At 41.9% G+C, this 24713-nt stretch overlaps 1 protein-coding gene across 6 annotated transcripts in view; it reads left to right on the top strand.

Moving 5' to 3' along the window:
* Positions 1–24713, top strand: part of fhip1aa (FHF complex subunit HOOK interacting protein 1Aa) — a 140920-nt gene that overhangs the window by 52521 nt on the left and 63686 nt on the right. For 4 of the 6 annotated variants that reach the window (XM_063046469.1, XM_063046467.1, XM_063046468.1 and 1 more), the window contains 2 exons: positions 12019–12249; positions 15814–16437. In XM_063046469.1, the coding sequence (XP_062902539.1) occupies positions 12163–12249; positions 15814–16437 (711 nt within the window). In that variant the 5' untranslated portion in view covers positions 12019–12162. Of the gene's footprint in view, positions 1–6578; positions 6824–12018; positions 12250–15813; positions 16438–24713 lie in introns of all 6 variants that reach the window. The other 2 variants (XM_063046470.1, XM_063046471.1) reach the window with 1 other exon arrangement.

The following is a 24713-nucleotide window of genomic DNA, read 5'->3' on the forward strand; positions in this document are numbered from 1 at the left end:
GAAAACTGGCAGGGAACATAAAAACTGACTGTAAAAGCTTTTATAGATATGTAAAAAGGAAAAGACTGGTAAAGACAAATGTAGGTCCCCTACAGACAGAAACAGGTGAATTGATTATGGGGAGCAAGGACATGGTAGACCAATTGAATAATTACTTTGGTTCTGTCTTCACTTAGGAGGACATAAATAATCTTCCAGAAATAGTAGGGGACAGAGGGTCCAGTGAGATGGAGGAACTGAGCGAAATACTTGTTAGTAGGGAAGTGGTGTTAGGTAAATTGAAGGGATTGAAGGCAGATAAATCCCCAGGGCCAGATGGTCTGCATCCTAGAGTGCTTAAGGAAGTAGCCCAAGAAATAGTGGATGCATTAGTGATAATTTTTCAAAACTCGTTAGATTCTGGACTAGTTCCTGAGGATTGAAGGGTGGCTAATGTAACCCCACTTTTTAAAAAAGGAGGGAGCGAGAAACCGGGGAATTATAGACCGGTTAGCCTAACGTCGGTGGTGGGGAAACTGCTGGAGTCAGTTATCAAAGATGTGATAACAGCACATTTGGAAAGCGGTGAAATCATCGGACAAAGTCAGCATGGATTTGTGAAAGGAAAATCATGTCTGACGAATCTCATAGAATTTTTTGAGAATGTAACCAGTAGAGTGGATAGGGGAGAACCAGTGGATGTGGTATATTTGGATTTTCAAAAGGCTTTTGACAAGGTCCCACACAGGAGATTAGTGTGCAAACTTAAAGCACACGGTATTGGGGGTAAGGTATTGATGTGGATAGAGAATTGGTTAGCAGACAGGAAGCAAAGAGTGGGAATAAACGGGACCTTTTCAGAATGGCAGGCGGTGACTAGTGGGGTACTGCAAGGCTCAGTGCTGGGACCCCAGTTGTTTACAATATATATTAATGACTTGGATGAGGGAATTAAATGCAGCATCTCCAAGTTTGCGGATGACACGAAGCTGGGTGGCAGTGTTAGCTGTGAGGAGGATGCTAAGAGGATGCAGAGTGACTTGGATAGGTTGGGTGAGTGGGCAAATTCATGGCAGATGCAATTTAATGTGGATAAATGTGAAGTTATCCACTTTGGTGGCAAAAATAGGAAAACAGATTATTATCTGAATGGTGGCCGATTAGGAAAAGGGGAGGTGCAACGAGACCTGGGTGTCATTATACACCAGTCATTGAAAGTGGGCATGCAGATACAGCAGGCGGTGAAAAAGGCAAATGGTATGCTGGCATTTATAGCGAGAGGATTCGAGTACAGGAGCAGGGAGGTACTACTGCAGTTGTACAAGGCCTTGGTGAGACCACACCTGGAGTATTGTGTGCAGTTTTGGTCCCCTAATCTGAAGAAAGACATCCTTGCCATAGAGGGAGTACAAAGAAGGTTCACCAGATTGATTCCTGGGATGGCAGGACTTTCATATGAAGAAAGACTGGATGAACTGGGCTTGTACTTGTTGGAATTTAGAAGATTGAGGGGGGATCTGATTGAAATGTATAAAATCCTAAAGGGATTGGACAGGCTAGATGCAGGAAGATTGTTCCCGATGTTGGGGAAGTCCAGAACAAGGGGTCACAGTTTGAGGATAAAGGGGTAGCCTTTTAGGACCAAGATTAGGAAAAACTTCTTCACACAGAGAGTGGTGAATCTGTGGAATTCTCTGCCACAGGAAACAGTTGAGGCCAGTTCATTGGCTATATTTAAGAGGGAGTTAGATATGGCCCTTGTGGCTACGGGGGTCAGGGGGTATGGAGGGAAGGCTGGGGCGGGGTTCTGAGTTGGATGATCAGCCATGATCATAATAAATGGCGGTGCAGGCTCGAAGGGCCGAATGGCCTACTCCTGCACCTATTTTCTATGTTTCTATGTTTTCTATGTTTCTAAAATGTTAAAGTTGGGTAGATAATTATTGCAATTGAAACTGTAGTCAATTGTTTATTGTTGCCTTTGCAGTTAAAAAGTATAAAACGTATAGGAGGAACAAAAAATGAGATTCTTTCCGGAAGAGTTGCTGTGTTCTTTCATATCTCCCAGCTGCCGCATCTGTGTGGCTCAGTGTCTCAGCAGCAACAGTGACTGTCAGTAGTTGGCTGCCTTGTTCATATGGGGCCTGGTTTCTGGTGAACTCTCCACAATGGCAGCACTAATGATTTTGCTGTCAAAAGTAAGCAAAAGTAACTCTGTTCCCCTTTGACTTTGTGTGATGACTGATAGTAGATTATTTCCATCTCAATTCACTGTGGGGAAAATTTGGTGAAATATGAAGCTTTGATTCTAATTTAGCTCATCTGATACCAATGTTAAAGGAACATTTGGGTGGGTCTGGTGTTAATTTCTATGAACTGATAGTTGTTAGCTGTTAAATGCTTTTGCTCAAGGGATCTGAACAATTCTCTTTGGATAAAGGTGTCTGAGTTCCTGGAAGCCTGCAGTTCTATATTTAGGGTAAAAAGTTATACTCTTGTTGCTGTGTATATTGCAGAGGATGGACTATCATCTACTTATTTTGCCTTAACCAATCAAAGTTTAACAAGTATAATTTCATCATCTCCCTTCCTTATTCCCTTATGCTATTGCAAAATTCATGATGAATTTGTGTACCTACTTCCCAGTGTCAGGCACAGTTCATTTGAAGCTCTCTGTACTATTAAAGCAGACTGGTTTGGAATAAATTGATTATCTGAGATTTCACGGCGTTAAAAGGCTTGGCATTTCCATTACCACTGTTAATACTGAGTTTTATGTTTTTTTTAACTTTACAGCTTTGTAACTTTTTTTGCAGAGCTTCAAGTGTAATATTGACATCAGAGGAGCTCTTTTTGTCTGTCATCATCATTTTGTTAACATGAAGCTTAGAAACAGGGTAGATTAATACTCCTCATGTAATGAACAAGCACAACATGGAGATCCTCACATTCTTGTGTCCAAATCACACCACAACCTACGGGAGATGGAATAAAAAGATGTAAAATTACTATCCTTTCAGAGGCATCAATTTTTCCTTCAATGTGGCTGAAGATTGGTTGAGAGTCAACTTAATTTTTTCTTTGGTTTTGTTGGTCAAAGTCCCAGTTTTTGTGGTGTTTGATGATTGTAACAGGATTGTTACTTGCCACAACATCTGAGGGATGGTGTAAAGTAATTGCTAAAGATTCAGCTGCCCGTTCCACGCTCTCCCACTGAGTTCCTTATAAAACTATTTTAGTTGAAAAGAATCAACACACAAATTGGTGGAGGAACACAGCAGGTTTGGAGAGGGGAGTAAGCAACTGACGTTTTGGACTGAAAAGAACAGGAGAAGAAAGCAGAATAAAAAAGTGTGTGTGTGTGTGGGGGGGGAACAGTACCAGCTGGCAAGTAATAGGTGAAACTAAGTAAGGGAGAAGAGGGGGTGGGTGGGTGAGGACGAAGTGAGAAGCTGGAGGGTGATGGGGGGAAGAGGTAAAGGGCTGCAAAAGAAGGAATTTGATAGGAGAATGGACCATGGGAGAAATGGAAGGAGGAGTGGCATCAGAGGGTGTTGTAGGGCAGGTGAGGAGAAGAGAAGGGGAGCCAGAATGGAGAATGGATACAGAGAGAAGAGGGAGAGAGGAGAAATTACCAGAAGTTAGAGAAATCATTGTTCATACCGTCAGGTTGGAGGCTACCAGACAGAATACGAGGTGTTGCTCCTCCAACCTGAGTAGTTTGAGAGGTTGAAAAGATGATTATACAAATACCTATGTCAGGATGCTGTTTATTGACTACAGCTCAAAGTTTAACACCATCATTTCTGCAGTCCTGACTGAAAGGCTCCAGAACCTGGGCTTGTTTACCTCCCTAGGCAAATGGATCCTTGAGTTCCTAACTGGAAGACCACAATCTGTGCGCAGATTGGAAATAACATCGCCACCTCATTGGCAATCTGAGATTCAAGATGCCCCTGACCCTGGCATCCAGGAATCTTGTTCTCATCCGCAGAGACTCCTTTTTTGTTTCCTAAACCAATGAATCCCCTATCACTACAGCTCGTCTCTTCTGAGCCACAGAGCCGGACTCAGTACTGGAGACTTGACCACTGTGGCTTTCCTCTGCTAGCTCGTTCCCTCCCACCCCCCAGCTGAATCCAAAGTGGGAAAGGCCATAGGAGTACTCTCCACTGGCCGTCTATCCCCTTCTCCCCCGCTCCCAACAGTCACCTAGTTACCTGTGTCCTGCACCTTGGGTGTAACTACCTCAGCCTCCCGAATGACCTGGAGTTCATCCAGTTCCAGCTATAGCCGGATGCACTTCTTGCAGGTGTAGTCATCTGGGACACTGGATATCTCCCTACCTTCCCACATCCCACAAGAAGAGCATTCCAGTACCCTGTCTGGTATCTCCACTGCTCTAAATGTGAAATAAGGAATAAACGTAGAAACATAGAAAACCTACAGCACAATACAGGCCCTTCGGCCCACAAAGCTGTGCCGAACATGTCCTTACCTTAGAACTACCTAGGCTTTACCCATAGCCCTCTATTTTTCTAAGCTCCATGTAGCCATCCAGGAGAATCTTAAAAAACCCTATCGTTTCCCCCTCCACCTCCGCCGGCAGCCCATTGGATGCACTCACCACTCTCTGCGTAAAAAAATTTACCCCTGACATCTCCTCTGTACCTACTTCCAAGCACCTTAAAACTATGCCCTCTTGTGATAGCCACTTCAGCCCTGGGGAAAAGTCTCTGACTATCCACACGATTAATGCCTCTCATTATCTTGTACACCTCTCATTCTCCGTCACTCCAAGGAGAAAAGGCTGAGTTCACTCAACCTATTTTCATAGGCATGCTCCCCAAACCAGGCAAAATCCTTGTAAATTTCCTCTGCACCCTTTCTATGGCTTCCATACCCTTCCTGTAGTTAGGCGACCAGAATTGAGCACAGTATTCCAAGTGGCATTTGATCAGGGTCCTATATAGTCATAGTCATACTTTATTGATCCCAGGGGGAAATTGGTTTTCGTTACAGTTGCACCATAAATAATAAATAGTAATAGAACCATAAATAGTTAAATAGTAATATGTAAATTATGCCAGTAAATTATGAAATAAGTCCAGGACCAGGCTATCAGCACAGGGTGTCTGACCCTCCAAGGAAGGAGTTGTAAAGTTTGATGGCCACAGGCAGGAATGACTTCCTATAGCTGCAACATTACCTCTCGGCTCTTAAACTCAATCCCACGATTGATGAGGGTCAATGCACCATATGCCTCCTTAACCACAGAATCAACCTGCGTAGCAGCTTTGAGTGTCCTATGGCAGCGGTCCCCAACCACCGGGCCGCAGAGCATGCGCTACCAGGCCGCGAGGAAATAATATGATTTGGCGATAGGAGTCAGCTGCACTTCATTCCCTGTCACGCACTGTTGAGCTTGAAAGCACGCGAGGTCATTACCCGCGCGTCATCCATGTCAGCGCGGGAAGGAGATCAACTCCTCGAGCTTGCAAATGAAAAGTATGTTTGACATAACATCTCTGCTGGCATTCCGGATCAAAGTCAAGGCTAAATATCCTGAGATAGTCAGGAAAGCACTGAAAACGTTGCTTCCATTTCCAACATATCTCTGCAATGAATGCAACGAAAACTAAACTGCGGAATAGACTGGACATAAGGAACCCCCATCGAGTATCGCTGTCTCCCATCACCCCTCGATAGGACCGTCTCGTTGCAGGAAAACAAGCCCAGGGCTCCCACTGATTCAGCGATATTGGTGTGTTGCAATGATTTTATATGTTCATACGGGGAAAATATGTGCTGTGTGTTTAATATCCAAACATTACTTAAAATGTTATGATGCTATTATAAGTGACTTATATAACCATGTAACAATTACAGCACGGAAACAGGCGATCTCGCCCCTTCTAGTCCGTGCCGAACGCTACTCTCACCTAGTCCCACGGAACTGCACTCAGCCCATAACCCTACATTCCTTTCCTGTCCATATACTCATCCAATTTTTCTTTAAATGATAATATGGAACCTGCCTCTACCACTTCTACTGGAAGTTTGTTCAACACTTCAAGCTCCCCATCCTCCCCGATAATTGTCTTATCGCTATATTCATGCGAGGAAAATATGCGCTGTGTGTTTAATATTAAATTTGTTAGATAAACCCTTTTAGAAACGAAATTGAGTGTATTAGCCACTGATCACCTATATTCCGGTCGTGATTAACATGCACCCCCCTGCCCCCGCCGCCGCCACCGCCAACAGAATCGGCAAAAACAATTTTTAAGAAGTCGACACATAAACGCATGCGCAAGTTACGCATGCGCACTGGTGCCCGCATTGTAGTCTTTCTCCTCCCCCCCCCCACCCCCGGTTGGCCGGTCCGCAAGAATATTGCCAATATGAAACCGGTCTGCAGTACGAAAAAGGTGGGGACCCCTGATTTAGATCAAAGGAGGTTAGAAAGAAAAGAAGATTACATTTGTATTGCACATTTCATGGCTATGTAACTCCCCAGAATGTTTAACAGTTGATTGATTAGTTTTTTTTATTATTTCATTTCATGCTGAGACCTGGTATGTATTCTTTTCCTACAGTAATGTGGTGAATATTGATGGGAAGCACGATCATTGACTGAGATTCCAGTGGAATATCTTCATTTACCAACTCGTGCCAGATCAACCACTCAGCTGGCTTTAGCTAGCTCTGCATATGTCAGTGTGAATTTGGGTTCAGTGTCCAGATTTTCTGGCTTGGAGAAATTCATAAACCATCAGGGGAGGTTTGGATATTCACCCACCAGCTGTTAATTTCCCTCACTGGATTCTATAATGACAAGGCTGTGAGTATTGGAATAGATTTGGCGCTGTGCCTCTCTGAGGTGGTTGTATGCATCAGGGAGGACAACAGACGGTAAACTTAAAACTGAGAATGTTAGTAATTCTTGCCTGCTGTGTCCAAAACCGCATTTAGATAGTTTTGAAACAGTTGACTGGAACTGCTGCCCATTCCACATGGGGGACTGTGTCCTTGACCTCCAGATTTTTTTTCCCTGTTTTCCTTGGATCTGATTAGATATTTGTACGCGATTCTTCACTCCGTCCTGAAGGACGGAATCAGCTAAATAGTTGTTGTAGCAGACCAGAAAGGCAGCTCTAATGTGTTGAATTCCGGAAATTGTGATTGGCAGACTGTCTTGTGATACCAGACTTACAGCTCCTGGAGGAAAGTGGAGGAAATGCAGCTATCAGATTCTTTTAAATGGTAAAGATGAGTTGCTCTGAAGTGCAATTCTGTGAATGTTGTTGGAAAAGACATGCTGATGATGTCCGAGGGACTGGATTGTCACAGCCAAAATTTGCTCACTTTCTGTAAATTCAGTGAGTGGATTTAATTACTGTTTCTGGATCGTGTTCCACAAGGGAGAGAGAGGGTGGGTTTCTGCTGGGGATGTAGACGTAGCTGGGAGTAACTCAGTGGAGATGCTGAGATTGGATTTGGATGGGTTGTGATGGTAAGTCAGAGGTGTTGCCACCAACTAACCATCAAGTCGAGAGCTAGAAAGTGCGTGAGGAGGTGATTGGAAGGATTGAAAAGTCTTTGGGGGATATTTACAGGGAGCTGGAGAGGTTGAGGGTGAGGATTAGCAAGGATGTAATTTGCATGGGTGTAGAGAGTGACAGAGGGCTTGGTGGGATCAGGGGATAGATCAGTTGATTCATTTGGATAGCACAGGGAGAGTAGGGGAGGTGATGGGCTTGGAGGAGCAGAGATGTGAAGTTTATTAGAACAACAGTGGTGAGGGTCATAGAGCTCAGTGGCTTGAAGACCATTTTCTTGACAGATCAGGCATCTGATGAGAGATTGGCTTGAATCGATTTGGATCCAGAAAGAATGGTGATCTGGTGGGTGAACTCAGAGACCTGGGGATTAATGGAGTAATGGAGGCCAGGAGCTGGTGGTAGATGTTAGAGAGTCAGTAGTAGTCCAGTGAGATTGGGGAGGAGTGGAAGGAAGCCCAAAATGCCATGGGCACAGCCCTCCCCACCATTGGTAGTAGTTCCAGGAGGTGCTGCCTTGAGAAGACAACATTCATCATCAGAGATCCCCACCTTCTGGGTCTTCCCAGTTTCTCACAACTACGATTAGGCAGGGAGCATTTCAAGATGTATATTGTATACATTTCTCTGACATTAAATTTGACCTTTGGACCTTTGAAACGTAGAAGCCTTGAAGGTTCAAGGACAGATACTTTAACCATTTGGTTCTTGAATCAATCAGCACAACTGTAATCATTGCAGTTCAGCAATGCTATGACTTGCTTTGATCACTTTGTCCTTAACGGATTTTTTTTTGTTCTAATTGTATTCTTTCTTGAAAAATTTGTGTATAATCATGTTTAATTCATGATTTTCTTTGGAATGCACCTCACTGCATGCATGCCTTTGATGCAGTTGCAAGTAAGTTTTTCATTGCACCAGTGCATGTGCAATAAACTGGAATTTGACTTTGAAAATCACTTTTGATCCTACAAAGACGTCATAGGCTAGGGAGGAGATTTGGATCGTATTCAAATGCAAAAGAATGAAAGCTTCCATTTACATGAGTTGTTCGTGGCAAAGTTTGGAACTTTGGGAAAGTGGAAGATGTTTCATATGGCCACAAACAGTGCTGCCATGCCCCTTAATCCAATGATACTTAGTACCTAGTTGTTATTCCCTTTGACTCTTAAGATGGTTGATATTGAGACAGGAGTAACTCTTCTCTCTCCTGAAAATAGACTGTTACTCATGTTCATTGGGTATATTTAAGGTAGAGGTTGATAAGTTCTTGATTAGTCAGGGCATGAAGTGATACAGGGAGAAGGCAAGAGAGGGAAAATGGATCAGCCCAGAATCAACAGGCCAAATACCCTAATTCTGCTATATCTTATGGCTTTATGGTCTTCTATCTCACCTCGGTTAAAATCAGCAATAATTTGAGCTATATTTGAAAGTCTCTAAATTAACTTCCCACCTGTCTTAAGCTTGCCCATTTAGTGGGTAAATTGTTAAATCTCTTGTCTCCGAGCCATTGGTTCTATGATGTAGGAAGGGTTAATTTGCAATCTTGTCGTGAGAGGCCCCTTGGGTAAGAGTGACCATAATATGGTGGAATTCTTCATTAAGATGGAGAGTGACATAGTTAATTCAGAAACAAAAGTTCTGAACTTTAAGAGGGGTAACTTTGAAGGTATGAGATGTGAATTAGCTGAGATAGACTGGCAAATGACACTTAAAGGATTGACGGTGGATATGCAATGGCAAGCATTTAAAGATTGCATGGATGAACTACAACAATTGTTCATCCCAGTTTGGCAAAAGAATAAATCAAGGAAGGTAGTGCACCCGTGGCTGACAAGAGAAATTAGGGATAGTATCAATTCCAAAGAAGTAGCATACAAATTAACCAGAAAAAGTGGCTCACCTGAGGACTGGGAGAAATTCAGAGTTCAGCAGAGGAGGACAAAGGACTTAATTAGGAAGGGGAAAAAAGATTATGAGAGAAAACTGGCAGGGAACATAAAAACTGACATAAAAGCTTTTATAGATATGTAAAAAGGAAAAGACTGGTAAAGACAAATGTAGGTCCCCTACAGACAGAAATAGGTGAATTGATTATGGGGAGCAAGGACATGGCAGACCAATTGAATAATTACTTTGGTTCTGTCTTCACTAAGGAGGACATAAATAATCTTCCAGAAATAGTAGGGGACAGAGGGTCCAGTGAGATGGAGGAACTGAGCGAAATACATGTTAGTAGGGAAGTGGTGTTAGGTAAATTGAAGGGATTAACGGCAGATAAATCCGCAGGGCCAGATGGTCTGCATCCCAGAGTGCTTAAGGAAATAGCCCAAGAAATAGTGGATGCATTAGTGATAATTTTTCAAAACTCGTTAGATTCTGGACTAGTTCCTGAGGATTGGAGGGTGGCTAATGTAACTCCACTTTTTAAAAAAGGAGGGAGAGAGAAACTGGGGAATTATAGACCGGTTAGCCTAACGTCGGTGGTGGGGAAACTGCTGGAGTCAGTTATCAAAGATGTGATAACAGCACATTTGGAAAGCGGTGAAATCATCGGACAAAGTCAGCATGGATTTGTGAAAGGAAAATCATGTCTGACGAATCTCATAGAATTTTTTGAGGATGTAACTAGTAGAGTGGATAGGGGAGAACCAGTGGATGTGGTATATTTGGATTTTCAAAAGGCTTTTGACAAGGTCCCACACAGGAGATTAGTGTGCAAACTTAAAGCACACGGTATTGGGGGTAAGGTATTGATGTTGATAGAGAATTGGTTAGCAGACAGGAAGCAAAGAGTGGGAATAAACGGGACCTTTTCAGAATGGCAGGCAGTGACTAGTAGGGTACCGCAAGGCTCAGTGCTGGGACCCCAGTTGTTTACAATATATATTAATGACTTGGATGAGGGAATTAAATGCAGCATCTCCAAGTTTGCGGATGACATGAAGCTGGGCGGCAGTGTTAGCTGTGAGGAGGATGCTAAGAGGATGCAGGGTGACTTGGATAGGTTGGGTGAGTGGGCAAATTCATGGCAGATGCAATTTATTGTGGATAAATGTGAAGTTATCCACTTTGGTGGCAAAAATAGGAAAACAGCTTATTATCTGAATGGTGGCCGATTAGGAAAAGGGGAGGTGCAACGAGACCTGGGTGTCATTATACACCAGTCATTGAAAGTGGGCATGCAGGTACAGCAGGCGGTGAAAAAGGCGAATGGTATGCTGGCATTTATAGCGAGAGATTCGAGTACAGGAGCAGGGAGGTACTACTGCAGTTGTACAAGGCCTTGGTGAGACCACACCTGGAGTATTGTGTGCAGTTTTGGTCCCCTAATCTGAGGAAAGACATTCTTGCCATAGAGGGAATACAAAGAAGGTTCACCAGATTGATTCCTGGGATGGCAGGACTTTCATATGAAGAAAGACTGGATGAACTAGGCTTGTACTCGTTGGAATTTAGAAGATTGAGGGGGGATCTGATTGAAACGTATAAAATCCTGAAGGGATTGGACAGGCTAGATGCAGGAAGATTGTTCCCGATGTTGGGGAAGTCCAGAACGAGGGGTCACAGTTTGAGGATAAGGGGGAAGCCTTTTAGGACTGAGATTAGGAAAAACTTCTTCACACAGAGAGTGGTGAATCTGTGGAATTCTCTGCCACAGGAAACAGTTGAGGCCAGTTCATTGGCTATATTTAAGAGGGAGTTAGATATGGCCCTTGTGGCTACGGGGATCAGGGGGTATGGAGGGAAGGCTGGGGCAGGGTTCTGAGTTGGATGATCAGCCATGATCATAATAAATGGCGGTGCAGGCTCGAAGGGCCGAATGGCCTACTCCTGCACCTATTTTCTATGTTTCTATGTACAGACAGCAGCAGAAATGGAATGAACTGGATTTGTAACCTCATGTGCTGAATGTCTGACATCAGCCCAGCTGGGCAAGTGGAAGCCTCACTTTGTCAAAACAGCGAGAATCTGCTCTAAAGCAAATTTCAACACCCCCATGTAACCTGGTGAATTTGTTACTTGTTTAGTTGCTTTGCCAGAGGTCTGAAAGCAGATGATGTACCCCCCAAAATAAATCAGAACTAGCAAATAGTACAAGAGTTGGTTGTTACCATTTTCTGTCAATGAATGGGTAATTAAAAGTATATAAAAATATTTAATTACTTTCTAGTACTTATGCTAAATGATTATAAAATTGTTCTGTGATATCTACTCTCACCTTGTTAACAATTGTTGGACATCAGAAATTACCCACTAAAAGTTGAGGGAAAAAAATATTCTCTTTAGTATGAATCATTGTCACTCTGCAAACTTTTACTGCAATTAATTGTGAAAAATCTATAAAGCAGAATATTTTAAAGGGCTTAGAAAATCAATTTGTGAAGAAATCTAAAACGACGAGTTGCATTTTTGTTTAGTAATTGGACTGGCTGACACGCATTTATGTGTTCATATATTTATTCTTCCTCAGGTCATTACAAATTTTGAACCGGACAGAATTGGTTCAGCATGTTTGTTGGAAGTGCTGGATAGCAGGAAAGGGCGACATATGTTCTGCTGGCATTTTTCCGGCATGGTTTAAAACGATCTGCTGAAGAATTTGGCTTCAGTTGCCATGAGCAAGGAGATTCAACAGGCCCCGAGTCTCTCAGGAGTGGACTCGGAAACGTGCACCATTGTGTTTAAAAATCATTGGGCTCAGGTAAGTTTCTATAAAGCTGATATTTCTTCTATCTAATTGGAGCAAGAACAGAACTGCTTGTGGATCCTGGGAAGGTGGTAGAAGCAGCCTTCAGAGCTGGTTTCAGGCATTACTTTCTCCCTTTTACCTTTCCTCATCTGCGTCCACAACACTTACCAGAAGTTGACAACATCCGAAACTTTGCTGCGGGTGGTCTAACTTACCCCCATCTCCCAGTTCCCATTGTAGTTGCTGATCTACAGTGGGTCCTGATTAAACAGCACATGGATTTTTAAATTCTCACCTTTGCTTTCAAATCATCTTTCCTTTTATCTCCTAATTCTTGCAGCCTTTTGGCCTCTGAGGTTCCTGTGTTCAACTGGTATGTCGTTCATTCCCAAATTTAACTATTTCACGACTGGCATCTGTGCATTCAAGTGCCGAGGTCCCAAGCACCAAAATTCTCTCCGGAAGTTCCACCTCTTTTTCCTATCCGAAAGTACTTGATAATATTTTTCTCTTTGATCGAACTTTTGGTCACTTGGCCTAATATTTCCTTAAGTGTCTCTTGTGTCAAATTTTGTTGAATATTGCCACAATATAACAACTTGGAACTTTTTAAAGAAGTTATTGTACATTAGTGCAAGGCATTTTTGTTCTGGAAGTGAATTGTTGTGGGGTTTATTTTCCTATGTTCCATTTTCTTCACATCACTTCCTCTGAAATATCAAGGCACTGACAGAGGGGCCAATTCATTCAGTGGCTTTCTGATGCCAATACTAACTTAGTGAACAATCTCTTAAGAAACAGAGGGGCTCACAGTCAAAGACAGAATTAATTTGATATTGAATTTGACAAGCCTGTGGATATCTTTCTATAGTTTATATAGAAATTCACCACTGTATCTGCTGGTGTGTCTTGACATTCCCTACAGTAATCACTCATTTAAAAGTTAGCTCAGTTTGCCAAACCCAGAACAATTGACATTAATGTGCTATGTTAATGGGATTTTTGTAATCACCCTTTTAGTACGTGCTCAGCCGTGCCCTGAAGTGTCCCATGGGGGCACCATGGTAGTGTAGCAGTTAGCGCGAAGCCTTTACAGCTTGGGGCATCGGAGTTCGGATCTCAATTCCAGTGCTGTCTGGCAGAAGTTTGTACGTTCTTCCCATAAGTACGTGAGTTTCCTCTGGGTGTTCTGGTTTCCTCCCACAGTCCAACGACGTATCAGTTAGTAGGTTAATTGGTCGCTGTATATTGTCCTTTGAGGTGAAATAGTTGGGTTGCTGGGTGGTGTGTCTCGTTGGGCCACGAGGACCTATTCCGAGCTGGGTTTCTAAATAAATAAATCAATTTTTGAAATATTTCACTCTGCACTTAAATGATAAGTGTTAATTTTACAAATATTTCTTGTGGTTCAGTTACCATCTCCCAAAGTGTGCTTTTCTTTGTTTTTATTGCATTTAATGAAATTAACTACATTTTTTGTTAATACAATTGTTAGTTCTGAATATATTGCTTATCACAATAGTTCTGAATGGGAGCCTGTTGGACCAGATGAACCTGTCTCTAGATTGTTGGTCTGGGCTTGTTCTGGCTCCAAAAATATGGTTAAAAAATAGTAAGGTGTGGGCTGTCAAATTGTTTATAACTATTCTAGCTGTGACATTACTTGTTTCTGAACTTTAAGACATCTTTCAAAATGAGTTCAGAAAATGCCAAAATACTTTATAAGTTCAACAACATCTGTGTAAACTATCTCCAGTTCCCTTTTCACAGCAGCTCCACACACAAACTATAGATTTTTTTTTTGGTTTGTATGCTGCTTGATCTGCTGAGTGTTTCCAGCATTTTCAGTTTTTGCTGCAAGTACTCATTTGGTACAAAGGAAAGTGTTGAAGGTCCTCATTCGAAAAGAGGGAAAGAACATAGATCTTTAATACACTTGAAGTGGTATTATGGAAATTCCATCCCACAGGAAAACATTCCCAGCATCTATTGATAAACACCAAATCCATCTTTGTTAAGCTGGGCTGTAATTTCTTTAATCATTTAAAAAAAGTAGTTTATACCTCCTTGAAAATGATTTGCTTAATGTAATGCACTGATAACTCTTTTGATTCAAATTCCTTATATTAATGCAGACATGACCCTCCTTATGAATCAATTTTACTCTGATGATTAATCCATTTCAATCCATTACTGTTTTCAAAGCAGGCATGGCAGTGGAGAGGGTAGTATTTCCACCAACGTAAATGGCAGTCATTCTCAATTCAGTAAGCAATAATTACTTAGTAATACATACATTATGACCCACCTCTTTCCTTCACTCATCTGGAACCAGTGTGTCAAAACAAATGAATTAATCTAGGTGGGTGTCCTGGTGAATCATTGGTTATCTAAAGATGCATTAAGTAGGAAGCAATTAGTCTGACTCCTGCAATTTAAGCCTATCAACTATATTTGATTCTTTTTGCAATTGATCTACACTAGGGAAATTTTGTAGTCAGTTAACACTCTAGATCCAATTGCAGTATTGCCATAAATTAAGGGCGGCATGGTAGTGTAGTGGCTCGGACAACATTTTACAGTACCAGCGATCCGGGTTCAATTCCGGTGCCGTCTATAAGGAGTTTTGTATGTTCTCCCTGTGACCGTGTATGTTTCCTCCCACAGTCCACGGACATACCGGTCGGTAGGTTTGATTGGTCATTGTAAGTTGGCCCATGATTAGGCTAGGATTACACCGGGAGATTGCTGGGCGGCACAGCTCAAAGGGCCAGAAGAGCCTATTCTGCACTGCGTGAAAGACAGAGGGTGAAAATGAAAGGCAGGCTTTCTGCTTACTATCCCGTGCATTTGTGACCTGTGGTTGAAAGAAAGAAAGAATGGATATTGGCGTGATGTAGGAGCGCTCCTTTCTGTGCATTTTCATTAGGAGTGTACAATAATTAATTTAACCTATAGACACAAGACAAGACCAAAGGAACACACACACAAATTGCTGGAGGAACTCAGCAGGCCAGGCAGCATCTGTGGAAATGAATAAGCAGTCAATGTTTTGGACAAAGACCCTTCACCAGGACTGGAAAGGAAGGGGGAAGAAGCCAGAATAAGAAGGTGGGGGGAAGGGAAGGAAAGGAGTACAAACTAGAAGGTAATGGGTGAAGCCATGTTTGGGGGGCGGGCAAGGAGGAAATGAGAAGCTAATAGATAGAGATAGAGAGCTGGAGAAGGAGGAATCTGATAGGAGAGAAGTGTCCTGCTGAATAGGGTCTCGGCCCGAAACGTCAACTGTTTAGTCATTTTCATAGATGCTGCCTGACCTGCAGATTTCCTCCAGCATTTTGTGTGTGTTACTGTTAATTTAACCTGATTGTCATCTGGTGGTCACTTGGGTCTACTTTCCAAAGGAGGTCAATGGATAGCAACTAGAAGTAGTCACATTGTTGATTTTCTTTTCCTTCCAGGGATACTAAGGCTATTTGGAGCATCCTGCTGCTAATTTAGCCACAATTTAGTTCTTAAACATCCTAAGAAAAACTTTCTGTTAAATTTGACTAAAACAAACCTTTCCTTGTTCAGGTGATAAAAATAATAGAAAGGCACGACCCACTGAAGAACTCTAACGCAAGACATGGGGTTATTCCTCCTGACGAAGCAAGTGCCGTCCAGAATTATGTTGAACACATGATCTTTCTGCTGATTGAGGAACGAGCTGAAGATGCAGCCATGGGTCCCATCCTGGAGTTTGTAGTTACAGAAAATGTCATGGAGAAACTTTTCTTGTGGAGCCTTCGCAGGGAGTTCACAGATGAAATGAAAGTTGAGCAAATAAAGATGTACGAGATGTTGGTCACCCAATGTCACCAGCCGCTACTGCACCACAAGCCAATCCTGAAGCCTTTAATGATGATGCTAAGTGCTTGCTCTGGGACTACCACTTCTTTTGTGGAGACTGAACTGGTCTTACTGCTTAACCAGCTCTGTTCCATCCTGGCCAAGGACCCCTCCATCCTAGAACTCTTCTTTCATACCAGTGAAGACCAGGGAGCGGCGAACTTCCTCATCTTCTCCCTGTTGATACCTTTCATTCACCGAGAAGGAGGAGTGGGCCAACAAGCCCGAGATGCATTGCTGTTTATCATGTCTATCTCTTCGGAATGTGACGTGGCAAAACACATTGTGGAAAACACATATTTTTGTCCGGTAAGCGTTTAAGCGTTCACTGTAGGTAATTGTGGCACTTTTGGATGTGGAGAACTGGAAATTCATGAACCTGAACAATTGTTATTTCATAAAGAGCTCACAGCAGTTCACTCATCCACAGCTGAAGTATGATAGAAAATATTCATAAAGCTTCTGTTCTAAGCAATTATCTTACTCTAATTTTGTCTGCTCTATAGCTGCACCTTCAAAAGAGCTTGATTTTTTTTTCCCTTTAACTCTGCTTGTGACCTCATTCATTCTGCATGTAGAACAGGATTGTTGGAGATAGTAGTGCCAAAATGTGACAGACTCAAATTTGATAGACAAAATGCTTTTAATTAAGATAATGGAACTTCAGACTTACACTGTCTTGTTCTGCCAGTATTTAAGTGCTTCATTTTCTGTAGCATGAGGCTGGCTACACAGACAATTGTACATTGCCAGTACATCTTTTACTAGGAGGTGGTAAGAACCAACCCGTCATGCTCTCATCAACCCAAATCTTTGCTTCTAGCTTTCCTGAAGGAAGGGATTTGTGCAGTGATAGCTGTTTCAAACTGGTTGTGCAGAGCATCCATTGGGCGTCATCACTGCGGAGTTATGTGGTAGTTTTGCATAGATTACAGTGTGCATCTACAGAGTTGGATGGCTGCAGAAATTAGGTATACACACCAGCAGGAAATTGGCTGTGACTTAAGAGGATTTCTTTTTTTTGAGATTTTCTATTTTGTTTCCATCTCCAAAAATTTTATCACTGTTGTGTTATTTTAGCAATAACAGAATTATAGATTTCAGATAAATTTTCTTGATCTGTGGCAGTTGAGTACTGAAAGGCCTGATTGGAGTGAGCATGGAGCAGATATTTCCATTAGACCATAAAACTTAGCAGAATTGGGCTATTTGGCCCATTGAGTCTGCTCCTGCCTTCAATGCCCTTACTAATCAAGAACCTATCAAACTCCTCTTTAAATATACCCAATGACTTGGCTTCCACAGCTGTCTCTGGCCATTGAATTCCACAGATTCATCACCCTCTGGCTAAAGAAATTGCTCTTTGTCTCAGTTCTAAATGGACAACCCCCTTCCTCACCACATTCTGCAGAGGATGTATTGAGAACTACATCACTGCCTGGTTCGGAAATTGCACCATCTCGGATCGCAAGACCCTGCAGCGGATAGTGAGGTCAGCTGAGAAGATCATCGGGGTCTCTCTTACCACTATCACAGACATTTACACCACATGCTGCATCCACAAAGCAAATAGCATTATGAAGGACCCCACACACCCCTCATACAAACTCTTCTCCCTCCTGCCATCTGGAAAAAGGCATCGAAGCATTCGGGCTCTCACAACCAGACTATGTAACAGTTTCTTCTCCCAAGCCATCAGACTCCTCAATACCCAGAGCCTGGACTGACACCAACCTACTGCCCTCTACTGTGCCTATTGTCTCGTTTATTATTTATTGTAGTGCCTGCACTGTTTTGTGCACTTTATGCAGTCCTGGTTAGGTCTGTAGACTAGTGTAGTTTTTGTGTTTTTTCTTACGTAGTTCAGTGTAGTTTTTGTATTTCATGTAGCACCATGGTCCTGGAAAACGGTGTCTCATTTTTACTTTGTTCTGTACCAGCAGTTATGGTTGAAGTGACAATAAAAAGTGACTTGACTTGACTTGACTTGACATCCCTCCATTCTAAGGGTGTGCCCTCTGGTCCTAGACTCGCCCATTATAGGAAACATGCTCTTCATATCCACTCTATCTAGGCCTTTCAATATTCAATAGCTTTCAATTAAATCCCTCCCACCCCTTTCTTCTAAACTCTTGTGAATGCAGATACTCCTCCATCAAATGCTCCTTGTACAATAACCCTTTCATTCCTGGAAGCATTCTTATGAACCTCCTCTAGACTCTCTCCAATGCCAGCATATCGTTTGTCAGATAAGGAGCCCAGAACTGCTGACGATACTCTGTGTGGTCTGACCAATGCCTTATAAAGCCTCAGTATTACATCCTTACTCTTGTATTCTAGTCCTCTTGAATGGTAACATTACATTTGCCTTCCTCACCCAGCATGACTGTTTACTCCACTTGCTTCTCCTGGTGGTCACCCATCTACTACCTGAATCCAGCACCCTGGGTGTGATCAACTCAGTAAAGTCTCCTCTATGAGGTTTTCAGCCTCCTGGATGATCCTTAGTACATCCAGCTCCAGCTCCAGTATCTTGACCTTGTCAGTCAGGAGCTGCAGTTGGATGTGTTTCCCGCAGATGTAGTCATCAGGGAAACTGTCAGGAGGAGCATTCCACTGCCTGAACTACCATCCTGCCTACACTTGCTATACCTCTAACTAAGGGGGCGGGTTTCCAACCTTATGCCATGGACCAAATAAGCAATGGTTCCATGGCCCCCAGCTTGGGAACCTCTGCTCTAACTTCTCAAGCTTAAGTTCTAACCTGCCCCTGTCCTTGCCCAAGCCTGTTTAGTCAAAGCCTGATTACTCTTCACACTGTCCCACTCTGACAGTGGCCACTCTGCTGACACCTCGCTCCTTTTTATTGGCCCCTGCCAAGTGCCTGAGAGGTCGTTAAGAATGCAGCCCACCAAGAAGTTCCAGAAGGCCTCGAGCTCTTTTTAAGCTTCACATAGCCTCACCAACGAATGACTTCTCATGATGATTGCAGTCTGCTGAAAAGGGGAGTCTAGAATCCAAGGCCACTGCTTCAGAATAAAAGAATGTCCCTATAAAACTGAGATGAGGAGGAAGTTCTTCAGCTAGAAGGTGGTGAATCTGTAATTTGCTGCCACAGGTGGCTGTGGAGGCCAAGTGATTAGGTATATCTAAGGCAGAGAGTGATTGGTTCTTAATTGCTAAAAAGGTTAAAGATTATGAGGAGAAGGCAGGAAAATGGGGTTGAAAAACGAAACTAGCCGGGATTGAATGGTGATGCAGACTCGATGGGGCCTAGTGACTTATTTCTGTTCCATATTTTAAGGTCTTATAGCTCAGTGCTAAACTGGGAGTAAGAGGTTATGTTGAGACTGATGCATTCTCTTATTTTAATAAGGTGTAATTGCTCCTGGTTGGTGGAAAGGGGAAGAAATCAGAATCAGGTGTAATATCACTGGTGTATGTTGTGAAATTTGTTGTTTTGCGGCAGCAGAACTTTACAATGCCTAACAACAAAAACTAAATCACAGTAAGTGTGTGTATGTGTATATATAAAATTTAAAAAGTTAAATTAAAGTAGTGCAAAAAGAGGAAGGGGGGGTAAAAAAGTAATGAGGTAGTGTTTATAGATTTAATGTAATGATTCATGAAATCTGATGATAGAGGGGAAGAAGCAGTTCCTGAATCACTGAGTGTGTGCCTTCAGGCTCCTGTACCCCCTCCCTGATGGTAGCAATGAGAAGAGGGCATGTCCTGGGTGATGGGAGTCCTTAATGATGGATGCTCCTTTTTGTGGCATTGCCTTTTGAAGATGTCCTGGATGCTGGGGAGACTAGTGCCTATTATGGTACAACTTTCTACAGCTTTTTTCCCCCACTGAGAAGAGTATGTAGAATTAATGCAATCAAAATTGGTCAGATTGAAATATGTTTAAATATTATAATTCATATAAAGTTGCTAACAGAACAATTGTGTGTTAGAATACCTTTGCAAATGAGCTGGTTCCAGAGATTTGTAAACACCAGTTATTTTTTCAATGCAACTAATTTAGTGTTGTTAAGCAGTTTGTCTAGTACCGGATTATCAAAATCAACCCCCCCCCCCCCCACCCTTTACATTGGAAATACCAAAGCTAAACTCTCTTTAACTCCTGCACTGACACTATTCCCTACCCACTGAGTTCATCTCTCTCACAGGCCTCTGGATTGGTATTAATTTGAAGTCTGTCTCTTATTTTCTGCTGAGCTGAGCAGCAAACTTCTTATTCTCTCCATCATGGGAATTGCCTATCTTGTGCCTCTTTCAGTTTGTTTGCAATTGAAATGCCACAATCAGACTCAATTGTCACATCTCCAGGCTGGACCACCCTATTTATCCCTCTATAAACTTCAGCCTATCAAAAAATCTGTTGCCTGTATTTTAACTTGTATCAAGTCCCATTATTCTGTTCTTTGTAATCTATATTAAGCCCAGGTCTATTATCATCTTGACTTAAAAGTTATTCTTTTCAAATATTTCCATGTATCCTCCTCTCTCAACTTCAGTAGTGTCCTCCAGTCTGACATTACTCTGAGAAGATGTCCTTCGATCCTACCCTTGTCCCCTCTTCTTTCTCTCAGCACCACCCACATCCCTACCCTTGCCAGCTATTGGCTGCTGTTCTTATAATTGTCTATGCTCTGAAGTTTTCAGTATCAACGCACTCTCCACCCATTTTACAAAACCCTGCCTCTGTGCGTGTCTCTTTGAACAGTCCCATGTGGAAATGTTCATTTATTTGGCTAATTACACAGTGAAGCATGCATTAAATAAAACTTAGTATCAGTTGTTATTAGCTCAAACGCACCAGAGCGTGCTGTCCAACAATCTTAATGCATTTTTGTTTTGTATTTGAGGCTAATTCTATCGGTGAATTGGCTTTTATACATTAAAATAAGCACATTTTAATTTATATAGTAACTGCGTCTCACATTACAGGCGAAGGTTGATTTAAAAAATATAATTTGAGCTTCATACTGATGTGTCTGTGCTAAATGTTGATGTTTTTATTTATTTGCCTGTATAGCTTGACTGAACTAAAATAGTTGAGGAAAAAAGGTCATTGTTAACGTGTAAACCACTTGATAATGCATCTGACAAAAATGTCCTTGTTTCAAACATGTCTCGATGATCTCAAAGCTCAAAATCCCTGCACAACTCCCAAGATGTGGCCTTTTTGGCAAAGCTAGCTGTTAATGGGCATCCTGAATTGCCTTTGAAGGTGGCGATGAGTCATCTTCCCGAATATCTTCTCTTCATTAGGCAAAATTACTCCTCCAGTAGACCACTGTAGGGATTTCCAGGACTTGGACTCAATGAGAATGATAACTATGGCCACAATATGATATATTTTCATGTTACGTGACTTCGAGTTGTGCCATTTCCCTTTTTATGGTGGGACGTTTGTTTGGGAAGTGCTGTCATTACATATTGTAGCCATGATGGACCAGAGGTAGAAAGTATGAATCATGTGGTTTGGCTTGTCCTGAATGTTATCTTGTGCAGAATCTCATGCATTTTGGACTTCAAACAATATGCTCCCCCATATTGGTGACATCCCTTGAAGTGAGACAAGCAGTCTTTACCATGGGATAGGGATGGGAACGAGAAGGGTCTGGTGCTGAATGCCCACACTGTGATCTGCATTTACAGCATTAAAATTTCTAGTATTTGTGATGTTCAGAATAATGATAGTGAGGGATTTGCCAATGGTAATGTTACTGATTGTCAAAGGTTGTGGGTAAGACTTTCATTGGTGGTTGCAATAAGCACTTGGGTCTTTTGCCATGTCAACTTTTATGTAAGCATTGTACAAGTCTCGCTGCTGTCAAGCAGGTATTTCATTTCCTGAGGAGTTGTAATTCGAATGGGATACTGTGAAATGGTCATCAAGTATTCTCCTTTCTGAACTTACAAAAGTACGAAGATCATTAATGAAGCATTTGAAGATGGTTGGACCCAAGACGAAACCCTGCAGCAGTGTGGCAAGGATGGCACTGTGAAGCTGCTAGAGACAATGCAGGGCAGATTTACTCGCATAGTTACATAGAAACATAGAAAACCTACAGCACAATACAGGCCCTTCAGCCCACAAATCTGTGCCAAACATGTCCTTACCTTAGAGCTACCTAGGCTTACCCATAGCCGTCTATTTTTCTATGCTCCATGTATCCTTCCAGGAGTCTCTTAAAAGACCCTATCGTTTCCGCCTCCACCACCACCACTGGCAGCCCATTCCACGCACTCACCATTCTCTGCATAAAAAAAACTTACCCCTGACATCTCCCTTACAGGGAGAAAGGATTTCACCTACAAGGTGAGTTGGACTGAAGAACCTGGGGATGTTCTCCTTGGAGAACAAATAGTCAGAGGTTTGGTAAAGGTGTACAAGTTGGTTTAGATAAGGTAAATTGACAGACCCTTTTTCGATTAATGGAAGCTTTGAGGACCCAGTGATGCATATTCAGAGTACTGGAGAACTTGGCAAGAAACTTTTTATAGGAAGACTATGTTTATGATCCAGAATGTTCTGTAAAGATGATGCAAACAGTTAATCAAGGCTGTGGAAGGGGAATTGGATAGATGCTTCAGGAAAGACAATTGGCAAGGTTATGTTGGAGAAGTGGGTTAATGTGACTGATGGGATTGTGTCCCAAAGAATTTCCATGGACTTGAATCTGATGCCTCCTCTGCTATAACTTAATTTTTAAAATTCAATTAACATCACAAAGTGATTTATCAAATTATCATGCTGGCATTTGTGGGAGCTTGCCTTGCTGCTGTATTTCCCATGTGACTAACTTTAAAAAAAAACAAATTGGGACATCCTTAAAGAGATGTGGAAGGTCTTATGATGAACAAAAAGTAATTAAATTCCTCAAATGATGTAAATTTAGAATATCACAAGTAATGCACATCAAGGTTAATTCATGAGGAAATTTCAATGTTTTAAAGACAAAGCCTTTTGCGTCAATAGTATTATCAGGCCCAAGCATGACTTTCATTTCAACCAGGACCACTATTCAGCTTGAATTATATATTTTTTTAAAAAGGCACAATTAGAATTGAGCATTAATTCTGCTACTGAAAGAAAATAAATTGTTTACTTGCTATAAATGTCAAACTGAGGCCAGGTTTTGAGATGACATACCTCATTTAGACTTTGTTCAGAGCATTACATAATGGAAGGGTTTTGGAGCTGATGACAGGACTAATGAATGTCACTTTCTCACTAGTCAGGCTGTTGCCTATCTGCACAATTCATTTGATCTAATAACAAAAGGTCATCCTTTTCCATAACAGAGGCAGTCAGCTCTAAAAAAATTTACATAGTGTTTTGCAGCTTGCAGGTAAGTGGAGTCATAGGATAATTAAAAAAAAGATGAAAACAGCTAGAAGCAGAGACTGAATTATATAAATCTATCAAATTGAAAACCATTTCATATTTAATTGGTGGTACACTTGAATTGATTAATGCAGATATATATGAATGAATTCAAAATGTTTGCATACATACAGTATGTAAAACAATCTAAGTCAAAGTAATATTGCAAAAATGCAGATGACACAGATTTTCATACATTTTTATAAGAACATAAAGTATTTCAAGTTATTGTAACATCAGATTAATATTGATAATTTCCATTTAATAGAACAAAGATAAAATATCATTTTGATATTTTCATAAATATGAAAAAGTTAAAACATGGCAGATGGCACAACTAACTGTCTCATGTTTCCTGGTTTCAATCCTGATCTTTGGTGCTGTCTGTGAAGTGTGGATGTTCGCCCTGGGATAGTGATAATTTTGCCCAGGTATTCTCTTTCCCTCCTACATTTCAAGACGCGTGGGTCAGAAGGACAAATGGGGACTGTAAATTGCTCATCGTGTGTAGGTGAATGGAAGGATTTTGATGAGCTACTGGGAATGTAAGGGGAATAAAATGGGGTTAATGTGAATCGGTGCTTGATGGTCTGCATGGACGTTGTGAACCAGAAAGACCGATTTCCCTCGTGTGAATCTCAATGATCGGGGTGGTGCGTTGGATAATTAGTTTGTACTCTTTTGTGGCTGCATATGGGTAAATGGCAAAATGCCTGAATTTGTTTCTCAATGCTAGGTTGTGGGAACAGTTCAGTGATGCAGCAAGTGAACAAGAGAAAATCTGCGGTTGCTGGAAATCCAAGCAATACATTCAAAATCAGGATGAAGGGTCTCGGCCTGAAATGTCGACTGTTTACTCTTTTCCATAGATGCTGCCTGGCCTGCTGAGTTCCTCCAGCATTTTGGGTGTGTTACTCACATCCAATTTTGGGTTGCACTCCTGAATGCTAGGCTTTGTGGGTGATGGAGGGAAGTTTGTATCAACTTGAGATTGCAGTGGAGCTGGGACTACCAGTCACTTTGAAACCTGGTTCTCCTCTCAGTACATAAACAGTAGAACAGATCAGGTGCCTGCTTTTGTTGGGCGTTGCCTCATGACCCAGAGGTTTCTTGAAATTATGAATTCTATTGCTATTTGCAGAGGGCCTTGTTGGCTAGGAAGTTCACACTAGACTCTGAAAAG

The sequence above is a fragment of the Mobula hypostoma genome, chromosome 4 (genome assembly GCF_963921235.1).
Source record: "Mobula hypostoma chromosome 4, sMobHyp1.1, whole genome shotgun sequence".
Lineage (NCBI taxonomy): Eukaryota > Metazoa > Chordata > Chondrichthyes > Myliobatiformes > Myliobatidae > Mobula > Mobula hypostoma.